A 27,275-nucleotide genomic window follows, 5' to 3' on the forward strand; every position below is an offset into this window, starting at 1 on the left:
CCTGAGCAATGGGGTCAATTTGCAAAATATTTTATTCCAAATACCATTTATCAAAGGTATCATGTGTCCATAGATGCGTGGATCGAATACTGATAACGTGAAAGCAGATATTGACATTGAAAATGCTGAATATTGTTGTACCATTTGTCTTTAATATGCCCTTATCATTGGTATTAGCTATTAGATTATTATAATAGTAAATAAACTCCTAATTTTTGTTAAATTCTTACCATAAAAAGACTACTGACTCGTTCTATGCTAATTATGAAAAATTATTGATGCCTTTTACTGGAAGTTGGACAATTGCTTCTTTAGTAACTCCATGAATACATTCAAATGAACAAGTGAAAAATAGTATATAATGACCTTATGAACCTGTTTTTCCTCCAGTTCTTGCATAATTTCATGATCTTTACCCTTAAGATTCTCATGGGTACAGTAAGAAAGGTAGTGGCAAACAGCAGAAATATGAATGAGGGCTCTGTGAAGTTACAAGCTAGTGTTAATTGGAGTAGTTGAAGAATGAAAAAAAAAAAAAGAAAGTTTTAATATTCACTCCTTAAGTCAACCAATGCTTTTATGTGCATCTGTGTTGAGTTCTTCCTAAGCAGAATCACTGTGATTTGGGCTTTTAATAAGGACTAAAGAAAAATCATTAATGAGGAGAAAAATAAAAGTACTGAAGATGGTGTCCACCATGCACTATACACCTAAGTTTACATTACTTGTGCATTTAAGCACAAAATTATACAATATAAGGTCAGGGGAAATCATCTTGTGTTCATCCCCAAAGATATCTGATATATCCAATGACAGCAGAGCCCTGTTTATTCAGAATACTTTGGGAACATCAAAACATTTGGATAAACAGGGCTTCAAATAATTGAGGGAGTTATTGTATAAGTAATTCACACCAGGGGGACATAACCTAGATTCAAAGGAATGAGTTTCATATCAAAGGGGTATAGATAAATGGGATTTTAGTCTATATGAGCAGATGAAATAAACATCATTTGATTATTCAGAAAGCAAGAGGTGTCCAAATATTTTCTCAAGAAGAGTTGAGAATGAAAAGTCAAAGTTATTGCAATAGGTCATACAGCAGAACACTCTTCTGGAATAAAAATAATAATTAACTAAATTACACCAAAAGTGTTTGGATTTTGTGTGTTTGTGTGTGTGTTTGATTGTTTTAAACTCACTGATCTCTTAGTCAGGATCACATGAAATAATTTTTTTTTGCTTTTATTCTGGCTGTGACACTGGCACATATTTTGCGGCAGAAAGTAGGGATTTGTAATATTCAGGGAACTGTTAAGTTATTTTCCCCAAAGCACAATGGGAGCAAACTGCAGAATACACAAGTTGGTTCTTCTATGGATGATACTGCCTGATTGCTCATCTTTCTATTAATGCTGTGATTCAGTCTTTGTCTACATACAAACACCCTGTAATCTCCAACTAAAAGCCCTGTGAAATACAGATTTTTAAATGCTGTTAAGTGTGAAGATGGATGGTGATGCACATTGCTATAGTATGATTTAGCAATTTGGACAAGCTGACAGCCCTGCCAGGAGCATGCTTCTCCCACCATGGTGCCTCACCTCATACCACCCTGGCCAGGCAAGGAAAAGCCTTTGCTGCACAGTGCGTGTGGAAGGAGTTTCAGAGACAAGTTCTCGATACCTGGTTGCCCTGTTGATGCTCTCCTGACGTTTTTGAGCCTCATGCCTTCAGCCTTTGAAAACATTTTGCCTGCAGCCCTCACAGCCACTCTGCACGGGTGTCTGCAGCGCAGCATTCATCGGCCCAGCACTTTTGGCGGGAAAAGCAGATGTGAGTGGTTGCCATATTGCCGTGGGTGCTCAGGTGGCCTGCAGCACCCTCTCCCCTCAGCTCCTTAGCTTCATGGCTCTACCTAGAGGTGTAGGGCAGAGGGGAGGAGGACCAAGCATGGAGAAATGCCATTCCAGTGTTGGGAAAGATTGGAGAAATGACTATTTGAGTTTAGCAAAAGTGAGATGGGACGGAAGGAGAGTAAATGCCAGCTGGAGGGTCCAGCTGGTGATGGTGGAGCCAGCCCTCTCCGCTGGGGAGCAGCCATTAGCAGGCAGCCCCACATGGTGAGTGAGGTCTGAAGGGGAGCAGAGCACTGGGGACAGCATGGGGTGCACCACTGCTGGGGTTTTCTGGCAGGTGTCTGTAACAGCATGCTCTGGGAGTAATTAAAGGCGGACCATAAAGCGCAAAGCAGAGGAAGGTCAAAACAAGCATTGGGGTTGTTGTTTCCCAAGGGAGGCAGGAGGACACCTTGGAGTCAGTTTATAGTGTCATGCTGCTGGCCTGGTTTCCTCACACCTCCTCATCTTGTTACTCCTCAACCTATTGGGTGGAGTTGTGTTGCCTGTGTTACAGGTACAGGGCAAATTTCTAGTGTTATTCCCATTTCTTTAAGCAAGTGATTCACGTAGATACAAGTATTTAAAAAATATATCCTTATTCATAGGTTCATAGGTTCATAAGGTTGGAAAGGACCTACAAGATCATCTAGTCCAACCATCCTCCTATCACTATCCCTACCCAACTACTAAATCAAATCCCTTCTTTCAAAAAGAAAAAAGCAACCCTGAAAAAGTCACCAGCCTTTGCTCTCAATTAATGACATAAATAAATAAGGTGCATCCAAGTTTCATCCTCTCTTTACTCCGTCATTCTTTCATAGGCTTGACATGGCTTTCCTCTATGACTGAAGAATCTCTGCTGTGCATTTCTTGGTTGCAATTCAGAAAGGATGTCCTGACTAATTTTCTGTCTGGAGCAGTGCAGAGAAGAGAAGGTAAAAATGGATCTTTGTGTGTTATTAGTTCCAGCTTGATAGCCCTGGAGTCTGAATCTGCTGTATGGCCCTGAGTCTGGAAAGTACCCAGGTTTCTGCATAACAAACTTCTTAAACCCTTAGGACTTTAAAGATGCATGTAAGTACTTGGATGAAAACAATGCAGGTTTCCTTACTGTGCTGGTATAGAGCCTTATAGAGTACTATGTGCAGATCTGAGAATCCTTTCCTATTCCCATTTAAAATACGGAGTTTCTGATATAATGAAGATAGCAGCCATGCCATTTTTGATCTGTTCACCTAAGGATGTAAAGTCTGCCTGCTGCCATCAAATTCAAAAGCAAGCCTGCCACTGAGTTCAGTAGCTACAGGATGGGCCCTGTTTTTCCCTGTTATTTTATTTTTTTCTTTTTGTTTCCTCCCAAAAGGCTCTCTCAAAAGGGTAAAACCCACAGAAGATGCAGGTCCTTCAGAATCAAACAGAATAAATGAATTTCTTAAGTGCATTTTCTGAAGTAGATTTTTTTCCCCTTCCTATTTCCTGCCAGTCACATCCCTTATTCAATACCAGGGAGGTACAGCTGCATAGTGGAGTATAATTCAGAAGAAAGAAATGTATGTGCTTGGAATTTAAAATATCAAACTCCTTAATTATATTTAATAGTGCCTTATCAATAGACTGATAAACTTGGGTGTTTGTTGTTACCATTGATTATGATGCTCTGTAGCAGGCAGAGGCAGTAACTGCTGCTGCTGATGGAAAAGAAAAGGTACTGGAAGGAGGAGGGGAGAAGGAGGTGGGAGACGAGGGGATTGGCTGCTTGCAATGTCAGTCACCGTGCGGGGCCCGGCTCTTCCGCTGCTCTAGCTCTGGCTCTCCCTTGAACAGCTCCTAGAGAGAACAAGGCGTGCGGAGCCCAGATCACCAGCATCATGCTCCTTGGGCTTGGATCGTAGATCCCCTTCTTTGAACGTTAAAATAACTCCTTCGCACATCAGAGTACCAGACAGACCCAGCGAGACAACAGGCACGTGAGAGAGAGAGAAAAGAAAGAGGAGGAAGAGAAAAACCTGCAGCCAAGTGGACTAAAGCAAAAAGAGAGAGTGCTTTGCTTGCACAGCTGCAAAGTGGGAATTTAAAGAACTGCAGAGAAATTCCAGCTCATCAGCACACACACACTGCAGAATTACAGATCCAGGTAGAAATGACATCAACAGGGAAAGAAGGCAGCGGAGCTCAGCATGCACAATATGTTGGACCCTATCGTTTGGAGAAAACCCTAGGAAAAGGACAGACAGGTTGGTTCCTTTGCAGCAGCACCCGTGTTGGGGAAGGTGCTGTAGCAGCCAGTGAGGTGTTGGGGATGGGATATGTGAGGGATCAGGTTTTCCCATTTGCTGATTTAATGAAGATAATAATCATAAAGGAATTTTGGCTTTATTTTTAATATTCATGTTATTTTTTCCTTTTTTTTTTAATGAAAGAAAAAAAGCCCAGTGATGCTTTAGGTTCCTTCTGATGGGTGTTGTTCTGATGGCAGAAAGAGTGCATGCAGAGGAAAAAATAGATGATCTGCTTGTGGTGGATTTTCACATCAATTTCTTCTCTGCCCTACTTAGAAGTCTTTTCTTTTTAATCAAATTATATTGAAATGAAGGGTTCACAGCCTGTAGTACCAAGGAGGTGGTGGTGGTGGTAGTGGGGGAGTCACCAGCAGTATTTCATGACATCATGATTGAAAAGGGTGTAGTCCTTAAGGTGCAGTTGGTGGTGGTGGTGGGAAATATATACAGTATGTCTGTGGCACTGACTGCATTGGGCATATAGCAAATACGGATGGATGAGCTGGTGTTATTATTTTTTTTTTGTAGCATCTGAAATAAAAGAAAAATAGAGGATCAGTAGCAGAATTAATTCTGGTTATCCTATGTTTTTATAGGAAGGATGAGGGGGAGGGGAGGTTATTTAATTAATTCTCTTAAAGCTTGTTTATGAATTCACCCCCAGCAGATCTTGAATGGAACAATGGTAAGAAATATTAAAAAGAGGAAACAGAGTGGTGGGAATTAGCAGAGAGCAGGTGCTTCTGCCCTACATGACATAATTAGATTCTCTAAATGCGTTAAAGATCTGGTCTTGCTGTTGCTTGCTTAGATAGCATATTCACTTCAAGGGCAGGGGATCCTTAATTGGAAGGAAAACCTTTAAAAGAAGCCCAAATGTTTTTCTCTTTTAATTTTTTTCTTTTTTCTTGGTAGTAACAGGTGCAATAAGCAAGGGGATCTGGCAAATTCATTGGGTTGGAGACCCCCACCCCTAAAAGTGAATTGAGACTTGAGATGATAATTCAGGGAAAGGGGGAATCAACCATAGGGGGGCTTCTTTGAGCATGTGGGTATTAAGTGTTGTTCTTTATGGTGGGACAATAAAACATGATGCATTGTGGTGGGGTGGGTTTTTTGTTGTTGTTGTTGGTTTTGTGTGCGTGTGTGTTGTTTTTTCTTTTTCTTTTTTAAACCCAGCCGAGCTTTGCCCATCTGTTGTCTAAAGGTTTTAATAGGCGTTTCCATCCCCAGCTGCTGTCTCTGCTCTGCCTGCTTCCTCACTGCCCTGCGTGGCAGCAGCTCTGCAGTCCGCAATTTTCTTAGGGACACAGTCAAAATCCAGATCTTTCTCTGTAAGAAGCAATGCTCTTCTGAGATGATTGATTATAACCCCCCCCATCTTTCCCCTCCTCTTCACAACCCCATAGCAACCGTTCAGAGACAGGGATGAGGATGACATTGTCTTCCAGTGAAAGTGACTTTTATTTATATTTCTTTTTTTTTAATCCTTTTCAGTATATCAGCTGCTAAAGGTAGCTTTCTGTCAGTGTTTTGGTTACCACCTTTATTATTTGCATTGCTCAATAAGCCCTTACTTGTGCAGCTGTATTCTTACTAAAATCTGCTCTGATGATAATGAAAATACTCCCCCCCAAAAATGCAGTATGTTGATAACTGTTCTATTTCTTTTGGTTATCTTTTTTCCTGGATACTCCAGGTAATCAAAGAGCCAGCTGTGAATGACAAATACATTTCTGTCTTCATCACCGTTTCCTTTTCTCTTTCTTACCCTCTCAGCAGCCCTCCCTCTCATATAAAACACAATGGTCTAAGATTCCTGAAAATACTACCGCATTAACGTTTTGCTCCAGATCTCATAGCCTGACGTTGTGGTCCTAAAGGGTTATCTGCAGCTTTGGTTATTTTTTTCTTCTCTGCTAATCTTCCTATCTTCCTCCTAAGTGATTAGAGATGTGGGGGTGGAGGGAGGAGAGCATGCATTTAGAAGCTGCTGTTGGCCTCTGCAGTTTTTCAACCACCTGGACAAGGGTGAAAGTTTCCTTTTGCAGTTTTACCACATAACTGATCTTAATAGATAAGTCTGTGCTGTCTGCACACATGAGTGCACATAAATGCACAATGCGTGGTGTCATAGAAGCTGGAGGTGGTGAATGAGGGAGGGGAAGAGAAGAGCTTAAAAGTAGCTGATGTCAGCCTATGTCTTCCTTACTCTACCCACTGTCGATCATCGGAATAATGCACGGAGGTGAAATCTAGCTCAGTATTAAACATACGTGGCTGAATATGGAAAGATGCCTTCTGGTCTTCTCGCATTTTCTGTGCTAATCACATTTGCTAGCATGCAGAATGCCATGAACAGTGTGTGTGATATGTAGCTAGTCCTCATCCTGCTCGTTTTGGAGGGTAAGCAAGCAACCTGCAGCATTTTAGGGAGATGACAACAAGCGCAGTGTGAGGGCCTCATTCACCATGCTGTGTCGTCATGGTGTGTAACTTTGAATTTGGGCTGCAGTGGCATATAGCTCAAGAAAAACAGTGGCTGTAATTATGGGATATAGCTCAAGAAAAATAGTGGCTGTAATTATTCTCTTAGAGCTTAACTTTAAAGCTTCGAAGATTGGAAGGTAAAAGCTTGGAATGCATGTACATCTTTTTTCTGCGGGATGGGAAAGTGAAAAAAAATTGACAAAATATAGTGGTCAGTGGAAAGAAAGTGTAAGTTGTGTTGCAGAGTCCTACCCCTTTTGCAGTGATCTTTTACCCATCATTTCATTCGTGTAAGATAATTATTATTTCAGGTATGCAGCTTTAGCTTTGCTCCCAGGTATATTAATATTATACGAATCGCTATAACCAGCTTTTACTGAGATCAAAAGAATAGTTCTTTGGAGTGGACCCCGGGTTCATAGGTTGAAGGCAGACTTTGAAAGGGTGCTGTGGAAGGGTAATGTAATGGTGGATAGAATTATAACTAGCTTGCTCTCCATGAAGTTCTCTCCAATTACCTTCTTAATACCTGAGGAAGGTGTTTACCCTCGAGCAGCTTACTGGTCTCTACAAAGAGGTTCAGGTACTGTATCTCTGAATCTCTGACATTACTGGAACCTAATAACATCTGGATGTGGTTAGGCAGACTGACATGAAAAAGCTTTATAATTAATATTGGTGGGTACAAAGTGTTGTTTTATGCGTTGATTAGAATTCAAAATCAAGTACATAAAATTTGTCCTGAGTAGCATTGTGTGCTGGTGTCTCAAGCTTTCTGAGGGTGACCGATGCCACAAAGAGAGGATGAAGACCTCTTAGTTGGAGGAGTCAGAAAAGAACTGCATAAGGCAGAGCTGAAAGATATATGTGCTTATGCCCTTGCTGGTAGCAGGAATGAACGAGAAGATACAGAAAATTATTTTGAATAACAATGCATAAGAATTTAACATGTAACATGAGTATTGTAGTTAGATGGTTTTCATTTGCCTGTTTGCTTTTGTAATAAGTTAGATGCTGAGGGTCTCCCTTGTGCTTTTTTTTGTTTTGTTTTTTGTTTTTGTTTGTTTTTGCAACTGGATGAATATTTCCTGGATTATGTATTTAAATGGTTTTGCTGGAATAGAAGCAGCAGCATAATTTGAATTATCATACTCAAAACTTTTTTTTTTTACAGAAGTGTTAGTGCAAAACGTTATTTTTATATATGTGAATGTGTGAGGAAAGGTTGTTTTATGTAAGTTTCATTGAATTACCTTCTACTACAGTTAATTATAGGAGGTTTCCATTGTAATTAACAGTAATGAGGAAAAGGATGTGTGTCACGTTACAATAACACATGTGGAAACAGTGTACCTTAAGAAACCCCAATCATACATGAAATACTGTTTTAGTTTTCCCAACTCAGACTTTTTTTTTCCAGTTGCCACTCATTTTGTTTGAAGTCGGCTGCTTGTATATTCCTCTCTTATTTATTTTTGTTCCACAAAAATTTTTGCTTATGCATTTCCTTTGTTCCCATTAATCCTATTTCACCCTCAAAACTCTTTAAAAAGTAATTCTGATTACAGTCATTGGTAAATATTCAGTATTGCTAAAGACGAGGGACTCAAGTATTGTTTCTTGTGAAGGACTGCAGAATTTCAGAGTGTTTTCTTGTATTTTCATTTGATGTTTGCTTTGTGAACTTTGGCATCATAGTTTGCTGTGGCACCAAATCATTTTGCAGATGATTTCTAAAACTCTGCTCTGTCTACACGTTATAAGATACCAAACCTACGTGGTAGTTATCCTATTAACTTTCAGATAATCTTATTGAGAAAAACTAATGTTACTGATACATTTTGTTTTATGCTTTTCATTCAGTTTCAAGCCCAGTTGTGCACGCATTCACAACAAATAATTGTGCTTGAAACTCATGTCATTTTGACTCTTGAAAAAGTGTAGGGGTCTCTTTTCTGTATTGTATACTGTGTAACTTACAGCTATTTCTTTTATGTGTATCTTGTCTGTGTGAGCCACCAGTAAGGTGTTCAGCAGTATGCTGTTCAGTTATGTAAGAGAGATCATTACATTTGAGTCTCAGCAAATTCAATCGTCTTTCATTCAGCAGGGGCTTGAACAGGATATTTCTTCAGAGCCTTAACCACCTGTTTCTGTGACATCCTCAGAAAGTGAAATTTTATTATTTTGTGTGTGTGTGTGTGTGTGTGTCAGACTTGGTTGCAATTGAAAGCTTCAAATCTATCAGAAGAGTGTTTGGTAGATGATGTGATTTCGGAAGCCTGTTTTGTGGTGGTTTTTTTATTATTTTTTAGGTATGTAGGCTAAACAAAGTGTATCCTTTTAATCCATACTACTAGACGTATATTAATTTTTTGTCCCACTATGTTAGGTCTACGGAGAATTCTAAAAAAGTTCTGCATTATTCAGATTAGTTGTCTAGATGAATGTATGGTTATTGATGTGTTAATCATTGTGGTTTTCTCCATGGCCTTTTAAATTTTTTTTTTAAGTGTAAATTCTATTTCTGTTCTCATCTGTATTTTCTTACTTTCCTTATGAGAATCACTGTCAAAACAGTGGATCTGCACCTTATTTCCATGATAGTTTGTGAGGACCGAAGTGATTAATTAACAATAATATTAGAAGTAACAGTATTGCTAGAAATACAGAATTGCAAGCAGTACTGAGGGCATTAGAAGTTTTAAAACAATCTCATTGTGAAATTTTGCCTGGAAGATTAAGTCACTTAGACTTAATGGATTTTCCAGTAATGATTATGAATTTTCAGAGATTTAGTAGCTCTTAACTTTTGGTACCTTTGGTCTGATTTGTTTGAAAATACTGTTTTCCTGCATTTATGATTGAAATAAACTGGTATTACCTTGAGAGTTATGCCTTGTGTTCAGACTTCCAAGTCTGAACTTCCCTTTTTTCCTTTTTTTTTCTTTCTTTCTTTTTGTTCTCTAAAGTGAAAACATTTGAGTGTTTGTCCTTCTTTGAGCTTCGTGGAGGCGTGCCATCTATCTTTTATCCTGGTATAAGTAGCAAAACTATCATGGACTTATTGAAACAGGAGTAGGCTCTGAATGTTTGTTTTCATTTGTAAGGCACAGTGAGCTTTCCCATCCAGGAACTGTTAGAATTCAGATACACTGTCAAGTGAGTAGGTCTAGATGATTATTTATATATCAACATTTCACATGTCAGCAGGAAATATGGAAGCAGTGAATTTTTCAAATAGAGTTCTTGTGCTGTTTGAGGGCTTTTTTTTTTCTTTCTGTCACTGTCCCAGTGTCACTGTAGTGGAAAGAGCTATCTTTGTAAGAGAGTTTGGAGAAATGAAAAATGTTTAGAGGTCAATTTTATTTAGAGAGGAAAAATTCCTTCTTAGAAAATCTGTGACCCTGTGATGAGCAAATGTAGTATTCTAAATGAATCCTTACAGTTACTTTTATAAATTGCAGTGGAGCAGTTAGTGAATGTTTTGGATTCTCTAACACTGTGATATTTTTTAGTATACCACAAATTTACTCTGTACATTGTATTTTACAGTCTTTAATGTTATTTGCTTTATAGAGTTAAATAATAATTGTAATGGTGGTAATAAATGTTGATATTCCCCTCAAAATTAGTAGGTAGGTAACATGTAACAAACGTAGGTGATGAAAGCTTACTGAGTTTGAAAAGGAGTGAGAATTTGAAATTAATGCTTTCTGGAGTACTGGATCATGAAAAACATGGTATGTATATAGGAGAACAGTCAAAATGAGAAGCGAATGAAGCCTGGGGGTAGATTTCCATAATGATGGAGTCAAGGCAGACACACAAATGGATGCTTAGGGAGTGATCTTCAAATGCTGATAGTGTTAACTTCCCATGTGAAGTCAATTGGTTGATCAACTGACATAAATTGAAGCTGTCCTAAATTATTCTTCCAGAGACTTAGTAGCTAAATTTTTGTGCTGGTCAGCTTCTGTGTTTCACTCTTATTGCTCCTTCTGTTGGCTTCTTTACGTAAATATAATAGCACATTTAATATTAAAATATTTGTCAATTCTTTCTTTAAACTTCATTTGCAATGTTAGAAGGGTTTGGCCTAGGAGGGACCATTCCTTGTTCAGTCATTAACAGGCTCTTTGCATTTTGCTGTGTCTCATCTACTTACTGATGAGTGATTTGATAATCAAGGAATTTCGAAAAAAAAAGTGTATATTTTTCCAGCTCCTGACTAAAGGAGTTTGTTGCTGGTAAACAACTGAGAGAGATTTGTAACACTGACTGACAGTGAACGTGGGCTGATACTGGGTTTGGAGGGCAGTGAGAAGGGAAATGAACATCAGATGGCTTAAGACATGTAAATGCCATCTCTCTCTTTTAAATGTACCAACACTTGTGGAAATTACATCTATGATAATAATATTTCTAGTGAAGTACTTAACTTTTACAGTTTAATAAATAAATGGATAGGAAACTGTTTTCAGGCATCCATTTCTTCTGGCTTCCTGCTCCTGCTTAACAAACAACATACTCTCTCGTATCCTGAGGCTATTGAGATATTTATTTGCCATCTTTTGCAGTGTATGTTTAATGTTGGAGAAAAAACATCTGTGATGTAATGTAGATATTATGTCTAAAAATATATACACATTACATATGTATTAACAAGTTCTGCTTTTGCAGCATCATTTGTTTGTGTATTCAGCCTTACATGCAGTGTGCTGAGTGCCTCTGTCATTTGAGCATTAGGCACTATTGACCAGAACAAAAATAATGGAGGAGCTTATTTCTGGGAAAAGCAAACTGGTCCAGACAAAAAATCTGTTAGTTTTCTGCTGTCTCTCTGAAGCCTACTCTTGGACCTACAACTTTAAGTCTGATGAAGGTTTAAGAGTCATTCTTCAGCAGCATGTGAAAATGTGCCAGGTCTTCAGATTGACCCAGCAGGGATTTTGGTGGAAAGCCTCAGCTTTTTCTTTTCTTTAACTCTCTCTCTTCTTTTTGTGTGTGGCTAGCAACATAAAATTCTACTCAAATACTGACCTTGTAAAAGTGAATGTTTAATTAGTCCTTGGTGACGTACCTGTAGACCTTGTTCATGACATTGGCTTGTCAGCCTTATGATAATATAGTTCATGAGGAAGCACAATAACGTATTTCTAGATAAATGCAAGCTGATGTATAGCTTCCTTTTTTTAACAACATTCTGCTCTTCTGAAGTTTGAGCTAGGCTATCATGTGACTATGCTAAGAAAGCAGTTTTATTACATCTAAATTAAAACACCAGTTTAAGTACAAAGAGAAGGCTTCACGTTCTAGATCCCTGTGGAGTGAAATGGACTATGTGACATGTTTAAAAACTTCTTGTGCCTTGTGCTGACTCATTGCCAGCTGGGAAACGAGTTCTTGCCTCCATTTGCCCAGGGTAAGCTTCAATAAGTGACGATATGTCTTTCTTTTAATAACTGTGACCTGTTTCTATGTTTAGTGAATTGATTTGACACTCAGATTTTTGCCTTACTGGAATCTTTTCATCCCCTCTATTCCAAAGCTCTTGTATTCATTTCAGGTTGTAACTGATGGGTGGTTTTAGCCATCATATTGAGATGTTCTGTTGTCATCAGATACAGGATTGAGCTACAGTTTCCCTTTCGAAGTTTGGGCTGTCTGTTTTTACTTCATTTACTTTGCCTCTTCAGCCTGCCAGCTAGTTCAAAAGTTAACGTCCTCATCTAGAGGATGCTAGACAAATATTTGGTTCCTTCTGTAGCTGCAGTTCCCTAGAGTGAATTGCTACAGGCCTTACAAGGGAATTCTCAGAAAAGTTTTTGCTATGTTACAGTTCCAAGACTGAGACCCTTTATAATTTCACCTGTACTGTGAATATTTTTTTTCGTCATTAGTAATTTTATTACTTTTTCTCAGAAGAGATTAAGGATTAAAACACAGTCTCCCCTTCCTATGTGGGAGCAATAGTTCATACCTTCTTCCTCAGGCATTCAGTAGGAAATGTATGGAATCTTTGAGACTTTTCTTGTACTTTCAAACTTCATTGAAGCTCGTTAACTTATTCTGATGGTATAGGAATTACAGGTGAACAACCTGAAAATATAAATTTTGTTTCCTTAAGAAATAGGGCTGAAGCAAAGCTGTCATAAACAGTACAGCTTCTATGAATTGTGTTCAGTTTAGAATGTGATGAGATGCTGCTGTGACAGACTGAGTTTACTTGAGCACAGATACTTTTTGAATTTTGCCCCTTGCCTTGAATAAGACTCTAAGTCCTAGCTGAGAGGAAGAAGTGGTATTAGACTAGACCACATTATGATCTAATACTGTGAAAATCTCCATCCATCTTGATAAGCTGGTTTCCCATCTACTTGCTGCTGCTGAAGCTGTGCAAAGCAGGGGTAGTGGAGGATTGAAATTGGCCCTTTCTGTTTCCAAGCAAAGTTCAATGACTGAGCAGTGTGGGAAGAAGGGAGCCCTCGCTGTGTTTCCTCCATGTATCCATTTTGGTATAGTGGCAGTATTTGAAAGTAGTCCTTTCCTACAGAAAGCTGAGAGGAAGACTGAGAGTTGTTTGTATGTTTGTAATGCCTGTCTGTACAAAAATGGTCACCATAGACAAAGCCAAGTATTATATTACAACTTGGCAATGACACAAGTGCCATAGGCCTATTAAACGCAGGCATTTGTTTTTTTTTGAAAAGACACGGCCATGAGTGGCACAGCTTTTAAGAATCCTTATGCTGTGTGAGCAGCAGCCTTAAACAGTTCATTAGCTTTTGAAACTCCTTAAATCTGTGCCTTTTCTTTTTCCTCCACAAACTTACCACTCTTATTTTCGTTAGGCTTTACAAATTCATACTATTTGTGATATGAAGGATCTCTCCTAGTGTTACTGGGTTTTTTCCTGTGCTGTGTTTTTTCTGGGTCTGTGGTTTATTTCATTGCTCATGTTCGTGAAATTGCATCTCTTTTTGCTTCTGGTTGTTTTCTGATTGTTCTGAGGATATTAGTCAAATTCCCCACTGAGTTACATCTGTGCAGCCCCAGTGACTCGAAGGCCTTGCTTGAGTTTGTCTGACAGGGGAGTTTGACCCACGAGCTCGCTTCTCATTGATGATAGTAGAGGCAGACCTCTGGCAGTGTTCTAGTTAAGAACAGCCTAGGAATACATCTCTGCAGTGAATATTCAAGTGAATTAGAGCACAAAGTGGAGTGATAGTGTAAGTGAATTCAATTCACATTGAAAATAGAGGCACAGCATTTTAGAAATTACTGTCTTCTTCTTGAAAGCTGAAATCTGTCTGCTCATCTAACAGAAAAATTAAGGTAGAGAAGTGGTTTGAATACTTTAAGCAGTAATTCTTCTCTAATATTCTGTCACGTACGTATACTGAAATTGCCTGACCAGTTTGCATTATACATGAGTATGTAGAAGATATCCTTGTATTTGGTATTGCTGCACCTTTGCTAGGGACAGATGTGGCCGAACTACTAGCATAGTTGGACATTTACCATCTTGTTACCAGGTGACTCTTCCTTCCCAAGTGAAAGGCTGCAAATGACACCCGTGTTTCTAGGTCTGAGCTGTAACACTGTCATCATCATTTCTGTTATCACCATCAGTTCAGGTGAATGACAGCTGAGAGCCACTTCATCTTCACCAATGCTTATTTGTTCTCAGTGCTTTTGTGCCTGTGGCCTGGGAACTAGTTTGTTCACAGATTGCTTCTCAAACATGTATGAAAAGATTGATTAGAATAACGAAGTTAACCTCATATTTGCTTCTTGAGTGTCTACTACTCATTTCCACCAAGTCTACCAGTGGTGAGAAGTCCTGGTGTGGTAGGCCTTGTTCTCCTCACTGTACAGGTGGAAACTGAAGACATGCCAAGGAAAAGGATTTTGATCAAATGACACGTCTATCTTGCAATCAGAGGAGTGGTGGAAGCGCCAGTAGCTAATGTCTCCTGGCACAGGTAAATAGGACACTGCAGGCTCTGTGAAGTTTGGGTAAGTCTACCTGAGCACCTGAGATCTTTGCCCTGAGCAGAAGTTCAGACTTTCCCATCTTTACCTGATGATGTACTCGCACCGTTTCTGCCTTTGTTTTGCTCTGTTGACAAACCATCATCAGCTAGAAATCAAGGTGGTATATTTGATGTGGATAAGCTGTGTTTGTGTACAATGGACTATACAGTTAAGAGTGTATATAATTTCACTGTAGGGTTATTTTTTTCCTTCATATGCTCAAAATACTAACCTTGTGCTTTATCCTGTGGAGTTCTAAATCTGCTGTGAAAGATTATTCTGTGCTCTCAATTCCTATTGGATTAAAGGTACTCAGCTTCTCAAAGGATTGTATCCCTATTTGTACTCTTATGCTCGCTAAAATGCTGAAAGTCCTAGACTAGCAATTTCTTGGGGAAGAGCAGTGGAAGCATTTGTACAAAACAGCCTCTGTTCATGTCTTTGTGCAGTACAGTGCAGAGGCAATAACTATGTAGCTGTCACTGGCCCTGGAAGGCTCCCCCATTGACTTGGGGTGGAGCATCTGGTGAGTTAATTTGTTTTTCATGATGCTCTGCTGTAAAACGAAGATAATGCTTAAGTTCTCCTTTGGGACTGACAGGATTAGCCAGATAGTAGTGATACCGTTTTAAGAAATAGAAAGCAGCATGGAAGTGCCTGGGATAATGCTACTTTTTTAGACACAGTGCTGTTTTTTCAAATTATTATTTTTGTTTGTTTGTTTTTGTTTTCCCTGGTGTTCATGTTCATACCTTCATTTCATTTAATATATATCTGTTGGTCTTAATCTCATGATGGCATAGATCAGGATACATCCTTGTCTTTCCAGGTGATGATAACTTTTTATGCTGTATTTGTTTTCCATAGCTTCTCTTCCTAATTGTTGTAGTCTTGATTCATAAGTGCTGAAATCTCTGTGGCTGCAATGTAAAACCAAAGGTGGTTTAGCTATCCAATAGAATAGAATTGCTTTGATCTCCCATCTTGACAATTTGTGGTTATGCTGACTTTTGTTGCTTTTTTTTTCCTTAGGGACATTTGTCCCTAATCTCTGAAACAAAATGTCAGTGAGTAAAAAAACAAAACAACAAAAAAACCCCAACACTATGTTTGTGTGATGCTATGTGTTGTACTTACAAAAGATTTATACCTTTGTCACTTTTGTTTGTGCTGCTGTACAACCAGTGGAATTACACTGAAGTGTTAAAGTGCAGCAGTTTCATTTTCCTGTAGCCAACAGCCCTCTGGTGGTGTGTTGAGTTTTCTTGTTTTGTTGTCTGTTTTTTATTTTTTTTTCCTCTTGTGAGTCATTGGAAATTCTGACAGATAAGAAGCATTTTTAAAATGCCTCAAACTAAGTTGCTTTATAGTCCCGAGTCTTCTCTTCCTCCTTTCTCCAGACCTCACCTTATTCACCCCCAACTGAATTTGAAAGTGAAATGTAAAAGGTAAAGCAAGGTTAATAAATGCACCCACTTGATAATAGCAACAGTCTTACTTGACCAAGTGGTATTTATCAAATGCTATTTCAGTAAGCTTCAGCTTACAGAACTATTGCCCAGAAAAGGGTATAGGTTGGTGTGAAGTGGGTGTGAGGTTAATGGGTTACCCTGCAGACTGGCTGAATTGTTAGGAATGCAGGCGTTTCTGAGGAGGCCAATGATGAACTCAAAAGTTCAAATATCAAAGAATTATTTCTTCTTAAGGGGTGACCTTACAAGTCTGTTATGGGTGTTACTTTTAGTTATGTTTCAAGTTACTGCCTGGAAAAATATTTCAGCTAATGGAGGAGAATCCTCTATCAGTGCTTTAGAAGTGAAATTTATCCTTTTGCCAGCATTAGAGTCAGTTCTCATTTGAGTTCCACTTAGTCCCTCTTTTGAAGGATGATGTGATGTATTGGGAAGCTAAAATGGGAGTTCAGAAAGTAGATAAAGTAAAATATTACGTGTTATTTCTGAGATGGTAACCCAGAGTTCTGTGTAGGTTGTTTCAGGAACTAAGGTTATGACAAGGACGTGTTTAGTTTGTTTCATTTTCAGGACTATAGTAAATTTCAAAGCCATATACCTCTTCAACTATATTACTGTAAAAGTACTCTGTATGAAGACATGGGGTTCTGTTATGTTTCAACCCCAAGGTTACGTTATTTTAGAAAGGGGAAGAAAACAAGCTTTTATTTAAAATCAAATCATTTTTTGTTCAGCTTCAATTACGTAAGTAGTTTTTAAAAGACACCTATTTGAATGTGGTGCTTGAGATCTACTGTGTGTGTGAAAAGTGAAACAAAGTTTACTGAATGAATTTGTTTCTGAATGTTAATGTTTTTTTTAATAATAAGGCTAACAATGGATAGAATTTATTTGATATCAGTACGTTTTATGTTATTTTAAGTGATAAGCAATGGCTGTAGGGTGTTTCCTTTGCATTCATTCTGAAAATGGTGTAAACCTGTGGCCTTACTAGGTCACCTGGTATAATTGCCAATCATTATCAATGGATAAGCTAAGATGTGTGGTGAAAATATAGTTTCCCATGCTAATTTTGGAGATATAAGTCTCAACTTGTGGGTTTTTTATTTTTTCAGGGGTATTTTTTTTACTTATTTATTTTAATGCCAGTTTTACATGGCTTTCTATGTTGCAGGCATGGGTCAAATTCTGACTTGTAATTCTTGCTGTTAACATAATGTGAAAAGGAAGTAAGTAGAATGAAAGAAGGCTAGAAAGAAGTAAATGTGCCTTCCTCCTCCCACCCCCTATCTTGAATGTCAGCAAATGTCAAAACTTACTTGATATTTTACTGCTTTTAATTATAAAGAAAGAAATTTTGGCACAAACCCACTGAACTGAGTAGTGGAAATGTCTTGGCATAAAAAATAAGACAAATAAGAAATTTTGGATCATCTTTTAGTGTAAGATACAGAGCTTCAGTCACCCTAGGGCTGTTCTTTTAAAACATAAAAGTGGAGGCCAAGGCATCACTAGCACTTCTTGAGTAACCCACAGACTCTGAAACATGGTTTTATTTTTGTTTACTCAGCTTTTTGTGTGTGGTTTAAAAACATGTGACATTGTAACACATGGCTGCAGCAGTTTACTGATCATTTATTGGAGGATGAATAGAAGTGGATTATTACCAACTCAGGTACTGTTGAAAAAACAAACAAATACCAAGCAAATCAACAACAATAGTAAAACAACAAGCAAACCACAACATGAGGTTCTCCATTAGGAAAAATCTGAAAGGTCTAAATTCTTTTTCTAATTTCTTTTGCATTCAGTCCATAAAAACGATAGGAGTACAAAAGCCAGGATCCGGGAACTTGTTTTCTTTTCCTTTTTAAGTTGAATTTTTTTTCTCTATAGAAAACAGTAATGAATCATCAATATGTGAACAAAATGGTCTATGGTTTTGTGGAATTTGCTGTTTTCCAGTGAACTGTTATCATCCATTTCAAATGAGGATTTATTTTTTTTAATGTTCTGTTAGCTGTTGTAGCAAACCAAGGATGAAATTCACCAAAGTGAACAGTGCTGGGCCACTTCAGAATTCTTTGAGCACTCCACATTTCCTTCATTTTTTTTTATCAAGCGTTTGCCAATTCAAAACATTTTAAAATAAATACTTTGAGTTACAAAACCGGTTAGATAAAAGTGAGTTGTGTTTCAAATAAAGTAAAGGATACCCTTGATTATTCTAAATATATGTTTTGAGTAGTGAGAATCTCAACTTGTTTATTTCTAACCTAAAAATGAAATCAAGTGGTTTTTGGTCGCTGCTGGAAGTAAAGTTGTGAACTTGATAAACTTTGGGTTTTGTCTCTGTGCACATATCTTAGGAGGAATTAAATCTCTAAGACTGTGTTTCCTCACCTTAGCAGAGAAGCAGCAGCTAAAATGTCAATAGCCTGATGTGCTTTTCATGTTGCAAATGTTTGTCTAAAGTGCACTTCTTAATTTTTATTTCCTGTTGTCCCCTAACCTGCAAATTACTGAGATATGAAAGGAAGCTGCCCTCTTATAGGCTCTGGTTTTGTTTGTGGGTTGGGTGTGTTTGGTAATACGATCTTCACAGTTTTGTCATGAAGTTGTGCGTATGGGAGTACAATTTCGCTGCATTTTGCAAGTTGTGTAATATGAGCCAGTTAATATATAAAACAGTATTTAAATGTAGGTTTTTAAACAGGTGCTTTGCTGTCATTGAGTTGTGTTTTCTGTGCTTATGGCAGACTTACATGAGAGTCTAAATTTCTCCCTGGTCATCTGACACGCATTATTTGCCTTTTGTCCAAAGACTGTTTTATATGAAAAATTTTCCATAACATTGGGTCACTTTTTTGTTCTTTGTACACATTTCTTTTTTCTTGCAACTTCTTCAGGTCAGTGGCAGTCTGGTGCAGCAGAGCTGTATTTCTTAGTGTGAACCTCATTGTCTTTCATTAATGGCTATGTAAGAATCTCTGTACACAAATGTGCAATGCTGTGTTGAGAAAGCTGTTCTGGGTGAGAGCATTGCACACTTTCTGCTTCTGAATTACATGTAGACTAAACAGCTTCAGCAAAGGCTTCAATGTAAGGGATATACGTGAAAATATTAGCCAAATGAGATTTGATTATAAGCTGTACAAAAAAAATCCCTAACCTTATACGTTCTCCTATCTTCAACTGTGATGCTTATTTAAAATGTCATACTGCTGAAAATAAGCATTTAGTAATTGAAATGTAAGTGGATGACTAAAAGGTAATACATATTCAGCAGCAATTTTTTACTTCCAGTTTTGTGCTTCCAAAAAACCCATCTCTGCCTCCTATAGTAACAAGTATTGATAGCATCAGAAGCAACTTTTTATTTATTTATTCATCTGATGCTTTATTAAACCTTTATTTGTTGTCTGGCGTTCAGCAGGTCAGTGGTATAGGATCACCTTACTGCTCACCCTTTGATTTTTCACTCTTTCCCTGTGGCAACTTTGTCTGTTGGGTGCAGCTGGATTTAGCTTGATTCCCAGCCTCGCCAGCAGCATTGTAAAATCGAACTGTAGCATTTGAAAGCAACTGGTCTATTGAAAAACAAGCTGAAGCAATCCAGACTTGGATTTCAAAGGGAATGGAATGGTCTTGATCCGTGCTGCTGCAAGCTCTGTATCATGGAGTCTGGTTGACTATAAGCTCACTTACAATCATGAAAAACTAAATATCTTTAAAAGTGTCATTACACTAAATATCCTTAGAAGTAGGGTATGTGAGTTCATGAAGAAGCCCATTGCCTTTCTCTCTTCACAGGCACATTGATGCATTGCTTATGCTGTCACAACAATGGCATAACTGTTCTGAGACTGTTGAGTCTTATACCATGGACTCCAGTCCTCAACTGGAATCATTTGGTGGAAGGCCTTAGACTCTATGCTAGTGGACTGGCTAAGCTTTGTTATGGGTTGACCTTAACAAGCAGTGTATAGATTTTTAAATTTGAAAAAGGACTTTGATATTGTTTTCTCTCTCTTCAGACACTGCTAGTTAGGAGAAAAACAAAACCACACATACTGTGAAAGGTTATAGTGTCAGAAGAATAAGATATCACACTCTTTCTGCAAATAGTCATGTATTGCTTTTGCCTTTGAAAAAACTTTTCTGCGATGTCCTTCTGTTTCTTTCTTTTAATAAATGATTGTTGAATTTATAGCAGCTGTATTTCTATGTTAATATACAAGCTGTGGTTACTATTCTGCCTCTGTTCTAAGCTACTCAGAAGTACTCACAGTTGTCTTAGAAAATTGACCTTTGGACTTAAAAAAAATTCTTATAGTTGGCCTGTAGTCCAAAAATGACTTCTTTTTCCTCCAGAGATCTTGATAAAAATCCATATGACTAGGTTTATTTTATTTGACTGTTGGCAGGAGGAGGTGGTAAGGAAGAGAAGGTCATTAGTTCAGTTCCTTGCTGGAAATAAATCTCTGAGAAAGTAAGGATAATCCTTCATTTAAGGTTTTATTCATTTGTTTTCCTGTACTTATTTATATCCACATCAGGACTTAATTTTTTGTATTTACTTTCCTTTTCATTAGAAAATGTAGAAGATGTTAATTTTGCATTAATAAACATTAATGAACAGCTACATATGTTAAACTTGGCCCAGTTGAAGAGGTACTGTCTATTACTTTAAATCTGGATTTTAAAGACCTTTGAGCTTCAGTAGAACGCTTGTAGGGGAAAAGTATTATTTATTCTAGAACTGAACAGAACCCCATGCTTAGTTTTTGACTGTGTAAGATGTAAAACTCTAAGGATCTGTTTTGTAATACAAACATCAGATATTGTCCAAAATCTCATGCCCTTCTGCACTGTGAAATCCAAATGCCAGTTTTTCATTCTTACCTTAACTTTGGGTATGTCTACACTGCAGTTAATATCCAGGCAAGAAGAAGGTCTCCAGATTGATGTGAGTTAGATGGATACCCGCATTTCCTAATTTACAAGTGTCTTGGTTATCTCTACACTGCAATCACAGAGTTTTAAACAACTTAGTTCTTGATGTACACAAGAATTTTGTGATAAAATTTAATTTTGTATCAGACTTGAGGGCTGTCTTGTTCTAGTGTGGTGTAGATGTTAATACAGGGATAGAAATCTATTCCCAATATCCACCTGTATTACAGATCCTTCTAAACTCGTAGTGATATTACATGGCAGCAGCTTACTGTCTGTGCTTATATGTTGTGTAAACTCCTGAATGAAAGAAAAAAAAAAAACATTGAGATTTCTCTCAATGAGAATAATAGGAGAACATTCTCCTATTACTTCCTTCTCTAATTGTTCTGTTTTACTTCATCCAGATATCACATAACCTGGTATTATAAGAAGTGAGCATTCTTAATTTATCATTTCTATATTTAGAATCATCCTGTCTGAAATTATGCAATGGGTCTTTACAGAGGTCTTCTGGACTGGCATTTTTCATTCTGCTCTGATACAGTCCTTGTGCATGCCTTGCTTTTGCTGCTTGGATCTTAGTGTCACCTATTTCTGTATTGCTTTATCTGTTTTTGAGGAGAGTATTCCAACAGAACATATAATTGATTTAAATGTTGTTATGTTCTCGGTATAATTTTTGATCTCCTTTAACACTTTGGTTACCTCTGTACATCCAGTTGATACTAAAGCATCCGAAGTGATGGCATGTAATTTTATGTCTCCCATTCATTTAAGAGCTCAGCAAAATACATTTGATTTGCATTATTCTTTCTATTGTGCATTTGTTAATGCTGAATTTCATCTACAGTCATGCTGTCTGTCCACCAAGCTTTGTTGTTAATCCTCAAGTGCTTAAGTGTGACTCAAGTGATATGTTGATCTTGCGCTAGCCTACTGTGCAAGGGTAAATTTCACCCTTTATGAACTGATGTGTCCTGTCACATTAATTGGGGATGTATTGTGTATTTCCTAGGGCAACACAAAGGATCAAACTTCCCTATTAACCCCTTCAGAACTGAATTAAGCATTGATGCCATATCTAGAATGTTTACAACAAAGCTGATGTATTGTGATCTGTAGCTTAAAAGTTATGATCTAGCTGTATGCTACCACAGTGAAAACACAGAAGTAGCAATCTGCTGGATGCTTGAGAGATCCTGAGCTTGAAAAGGTCACAACTACTATGTCCAGGTGCTGAGAGATCTGCTGACTTTTACTTTTTTTTATCTTGATATTTCTGTTTTTAATGTATCTTCTTTCAGAGCGAGTCAGTAGTGTTTCCCCGAGGCCTAAAACATTAAATGTAAATGTGCAGAAGTGGCTAATCTATGTTACTTATTTTTGTCCATCTACTTCCTTGTGTTTGTTAAAATTAAAATCAATTTCTTCGCTGTTTTGTGCAGATTTTGTAGGTAGTTTAGCAAATGGCTAGATTCAAGTTCAGGTATTCTGATTTCTTTAGTTGTCTCTGATTTTTGAGTATTGTATACTAATACATCCAATTTGTCACCTGTAAAGAGATAAATACGGTTCCTTACACAAGCAGTTTTGAGAGCTGCAGACTGGTGTCTTACAGGAGCTAGAGATTTTCTTTTTAATTGAGGTATAGCCTATCATCATATATAACAGGACTCCCTGACATTTGATTTATCTTTATTGCTTGCCAAAAATATCAACAAATGGACAGATCAGATAAAGTCTCTCTGCATCCTCAAAATGAGGGGGAAATCTTCCTCCTTTCAAAAAATGCTGAAACTAAATGAAACTGCAGTACAAGCAGTGTAAAAAAAAAAAACGTGAACAGATGGGAGAATTTCTTTCTTCCTTGCAAGTTTATTATTATTACTGTTATTGTTATTATTTATTTTTAAGATTCTAGCTTGGAAAAAGGACTTGATGGGTTCAGTGATCACTGATTGCTATAAAATGGGCAAACTGTGCCCAGCTGTTCAGTGGATGCTTGTCTGATTGTGGAAATCCTTCTTACAAAGTAGAGCAGGGACAAAAAAGGGATGAACATACTGGTATCTTAGTGGATTTAGTTTTGCACAGTAGCATCTGCTGAACACACAATGACTCTTAGCAATTTAGTCTAAAAACCATAATTATTTAATGAGTAACTGCCTACTTTCTCTACAGTGTGTTTCTCTCCCTACCCCATGAAAGAGCTGGCTTCAGGATATGTGTAAGGCATGGTTTAGTGTGTTTGCCTGCTGCACACACTGGGTATTCTATATGTTGGTTTGATTTATTTATGAGTCTTTATTTTTTAATCTGTGTAAAATTGCAAGGAGAGAGGAGACATATAGGACCTTTAAATGACAATCTGTGGCTTCTGTTATCTAGTGACAGATGCCTTCTGACATGACATTTTAGGGACTTTGAGGCTCTTGCAAATATTATTTGTGGTTCAGGAATGACCTTGCATATCAGAAGGTCTTTGCCTAACTTGCATGTCATCATGAGTTAAATATTCTGGTGAAACAGCACAAAACCAATAAGTGCTGTGTCTGAGGCTCCTGCAGTCTCTTTATCTCCCTGTCATGTTTAGGAAGAAAATAAATGGATGTAACTTTTTAGAGAAAAAGGATAAATCGTTGCTGAAAGGAAATAGCTGGGTATGCAGCTTAGAACAATTGACAGGCTGTGCTGGATGCTTGACTCCATAGTGGGCAGTATTTGGAAGGAGAACTGCAAAAGTCTGGTATGGAGCAAGTTCAGAACCTTGCAAGCAAGCTTCTGGACTCCTTAAATTACTTTTGTGTTAAGTCAAGCTATTTTACCAGCCTAAAAGGCTTCATATTTAAACGATACGTTTACTTGTGAAGAGATTGCAATGTATCCTATTCCAGTTATTTTCCAGTTTCTCACTGTGGAGTTTTGTCCTGATTGTCTCAGCTCTGCAATGAGTTCCCACCTATGTGGGTTCCTTATCAGAAGATATTTAGCTTCACTGACTGAAATACAGTTCTTTCTTATGTCTCTGAGTTGAACTTGTGGACTTTACAAGGGCTGAAAAGTTGCTACTTCCAGAGAGCAATTCACAGCTTTGCCAGGGATGCCATACAGGAACCTGATGGGTTGCAGGGGTATTAGAAATATGAGGCCAGGATAAGGGCTGCATGCAACAACTGAGCTCACAGAAAGAAGTAATTAAGAAGCACCCAAAAGGGGCCTGTTGGTTTTTTGTTCGTGTTCGTTGTTGTTGTTTGTCCTAGAGGAGTTGCATCTTACCTGAAGAGTACCAACCTTAATGCAGCCTTTTCTATGTCATATCTGATGTACTTGCTCAGCCAGTAAGACTTGCTAAAGCTGTGTTTTGTGGGAAAGTTTAAGGTTTTGAAACTAGTTTCTCCCTGTAGCTGGAGAAATGGGGGAGTCTAAAGGATGCTCAGAACACTTCTCTGCTAGTTTCATTGTGAAGTAGTTTGACTTGAATTCTAATCGGTCAACTAGAAAATCACTGTAGTGAGAAATTTCTCTTGGAACCTATTCCTGTGCAGGCTCCCCTGTTACGTTAGCCCAGTCTTGCATCGTGGATCGAAAATGAGTGCTGAAGCAGAGCTCTACCATGCCATTTATTCATAATAGAAGTTTCCGCAGTGAAACTCAGTGACATACACGATATCAGTCTTATTCTAGTTCTTGCCTACATCATTGCAGTCTGATAACTGTAGGAAGGGAGCAGTAGTTGAATTAATTGTAATGCCCCACTTTCTGCTCTAAGTAGAGAGAGGCTAAGGCGATGAAGCTGGGTTTTGAGGTGAATATTGGTATAGTTGCTGTGCTAGTGTGATGGTTTTTTTGTTTGTTTTTTGTTTTGTTTTCAGAGAAAATCTGTACCAATTCCTTGATGGATGATGAATTATTTTCAAAATGTGATTGTTAGAAGTTTTTTGACTTCCTTCGTTTCATATTTGGTTATGAGTAGAGGAAATGAAGTTGAATTAAAGTTAAAAATACTAGGGATTTCCATTTAAAGCTGTCTCTTGGTGAGAGAAATTGTTTTAAAAAGGAAAATTTATGGTTTGTGTATCTCTGTCCTTGTGGATCTTACCTGTGAGTGTATGGTCTTAAGAGCGTGGCAGGAAGCTGTGCCAAGAGTTGTAGAGAAGACGTGCCTGTTGCTTGGCTTCTTTGGATTTGAGGTTGGTGGAAGGCAGGTTGACTTTTAGAAAATTGTAACACTGATATGTTATTATCATAGTAAAGGATGGTATCTGACACAGGTTGATAATATAAATTATTGGTTCTTTATTTCTCACCTCACTCTTGAACACTTTATTTTCTCAACTGTTCAACCAGCAGCGATCTAGAATCAATTCACTAAGCTGGAATAAACATCTGATGATAATTGTTACTGTTCTGTATTATATAAATACCTTGGGATTCACTCTCCAAGGGAACCTTATCATCGCTGAGCGGTTGCTACTGAGAAACTGGCATTCTGAATATTAAACTTCATGGATATTAAATACTGCCAGAGGCCAAAAAGAGTAATTTAAAAATAAATGTATTTTTATGTCTTGCACAACATATAAAAATCTTTGCATGTTGATGCAGTACTCTACGTAATTTGAATAACTTTAGAACAACTTTTGTCACTGACTGGATATGGCACTTATTTTGAAATAGGAGTTGCCAGTGCTCAAAAATGTGCTAGAAAACTTTATTTTTTATTCTAAATCCTTTTCTGTGTCTTTGTCAAACTACAACTGTTATCATAAAACTATACTATTAATGTTATTTTTATCTTTTGACTACAATACTTATTGTGTTACTGACATTATTTGGTAATGGTTTCTTAAACTGCAACAGCTTATGCTGAATGCCCAGCAGAATGCAAGAGTTTTTCACCTTTTTTCACTGATCATGCACCCTTTAGTCAGCTTTTTGTTTCTGTTTGCCATTGCACGTTGAATATATGCATAGCATTAATACTGATTTTTACGTTTATGCTTGTTTAAAAGTAGTCCCAAATGTAGGTATGGATGATGCTGTACATACAATTCATGGATTGTTAGCATTGGGATGGGCTGTGCTGCATTTACTCCAACTTTCAACTCTCCTGTAATATTCTTGGTCATATTACTAATCTCTAAACATTTTATTTTGCTATGAGAAAATTGTAAGATTGGGAAATCTTCAGGCAAACCAAAGGAACTGTCCAGCATTTTCCAAGCTGAATTTATTGAAACACTTAGAAACTTGAAAGGGGTTTTTGTGTTTTCTTTCAACACTTTAAAAGGCTACCATCTCTTTGAAATATTTATCTATACACAGAGCATGTGTGTTTATATATCTTTTATGTTTTGTAATCAATAAAATGGATACTAGCTAAGACAAATACTATTTGTAGCCTAGTTCTGGAAGTTGCAATTTGAAATTGACACGAGCATTAAATTCTGTATTCCTTAAGAAAATTGAAGTCCCTTTTCAGTTTGTGTAAGGGAACAAAATGTGATTTTTTTTTTAAATGGTGGACTATGATGTATCCAGATATTCAGACTGAATAATACAAAGATTGTCTGAGCTATGGCATAGTTGAGAAAATCAGTGAGGATGAAAAGAAAGATGTAATCTTGGTTTATTGATTCAGTTTGCTTGTTATCAAAAGCCATCTTAAAAATTTCAAAACAAATGAGTCATAAAATAGTTTTCCTTCTTTCAATTGGTTATCATCAACCAGTTATAAGGAGGAGAGAGCATATCATTAACTGTTAGTTGAGAATGACTCTGCAAAATAGTCCTTAAAGGTTTACTGGCATCTTTCTGACAGTTTTGTAAAGGTCTTCAAAGCTCCTCAATGCTATAGTACATCAGGCTTTCATCAAACCTGGTTCTGAGTTGTGCAGCAGCAAATTCCTCCCTCTGCAATTTTCTTTAAAGCAGCAGCCTCTGAACAGTGTAACTCTGGAAGAGATACTTCAGAGATCATATGAGCTCCATGTTGACCTGTGTAGCAGTGGGAATTATGAGTTTATTACTAATGCTTTCATATTTGCACTTCTACTTGTTATCATTTTTGTTGTTTATTTTGATTTTTGAACACACACACACACACACACACACACACACACAAAAAAAAAAAA

The 27,275-nt window shown here is 37.6% G+C and overlaps 1 protein-coding gene across 8 annotated transcripts in view; it reads left to right on the forward strand.

Moving 5' to 3' along the window:
• The first annotated feature begins 3,722 nt into the window (after positions 1–3,722).
• Positions 3,723–27,275, forward strand: part of BRSK2 (BR serine/threonine kinase 2) — a 285,303-nt gene continuing 261,750 nt past the window's right edge. For all 8 annotated transcript variants that reach the window (XM_065755162.1, XM_065755156.1, XM_065755157.1 and 5 more), the window contains exon 1: positions 3,723–4,135. In XM_065755162.1, the coding sequence (XP_065611234.1) occupies positions 4,042–4,135 (94 nt within the window). In that variant the 5' untranslated portion in view covers positions 3,723–4,041. The remainder of the gene's footprint in view (positions 4,136–27,275) is intronic.

Source organism: Cyrtonyx montezumae, unplaced genomic scaffold (genome assembly GCF_038088225.1).
Source record: "Cyrtonyx montezumae isolate F1298 unplaced genomic scaffold, pur_monq_1.0 scaffold_10, whole genome shotgun sequence".
Classification (NCBI taxonomy): Eukaryota; Metazoa; Chordata; class Aves; order Galliformes; family Odontophoridae; genus Cyrtonyx; species Cyrtonyx montezumae.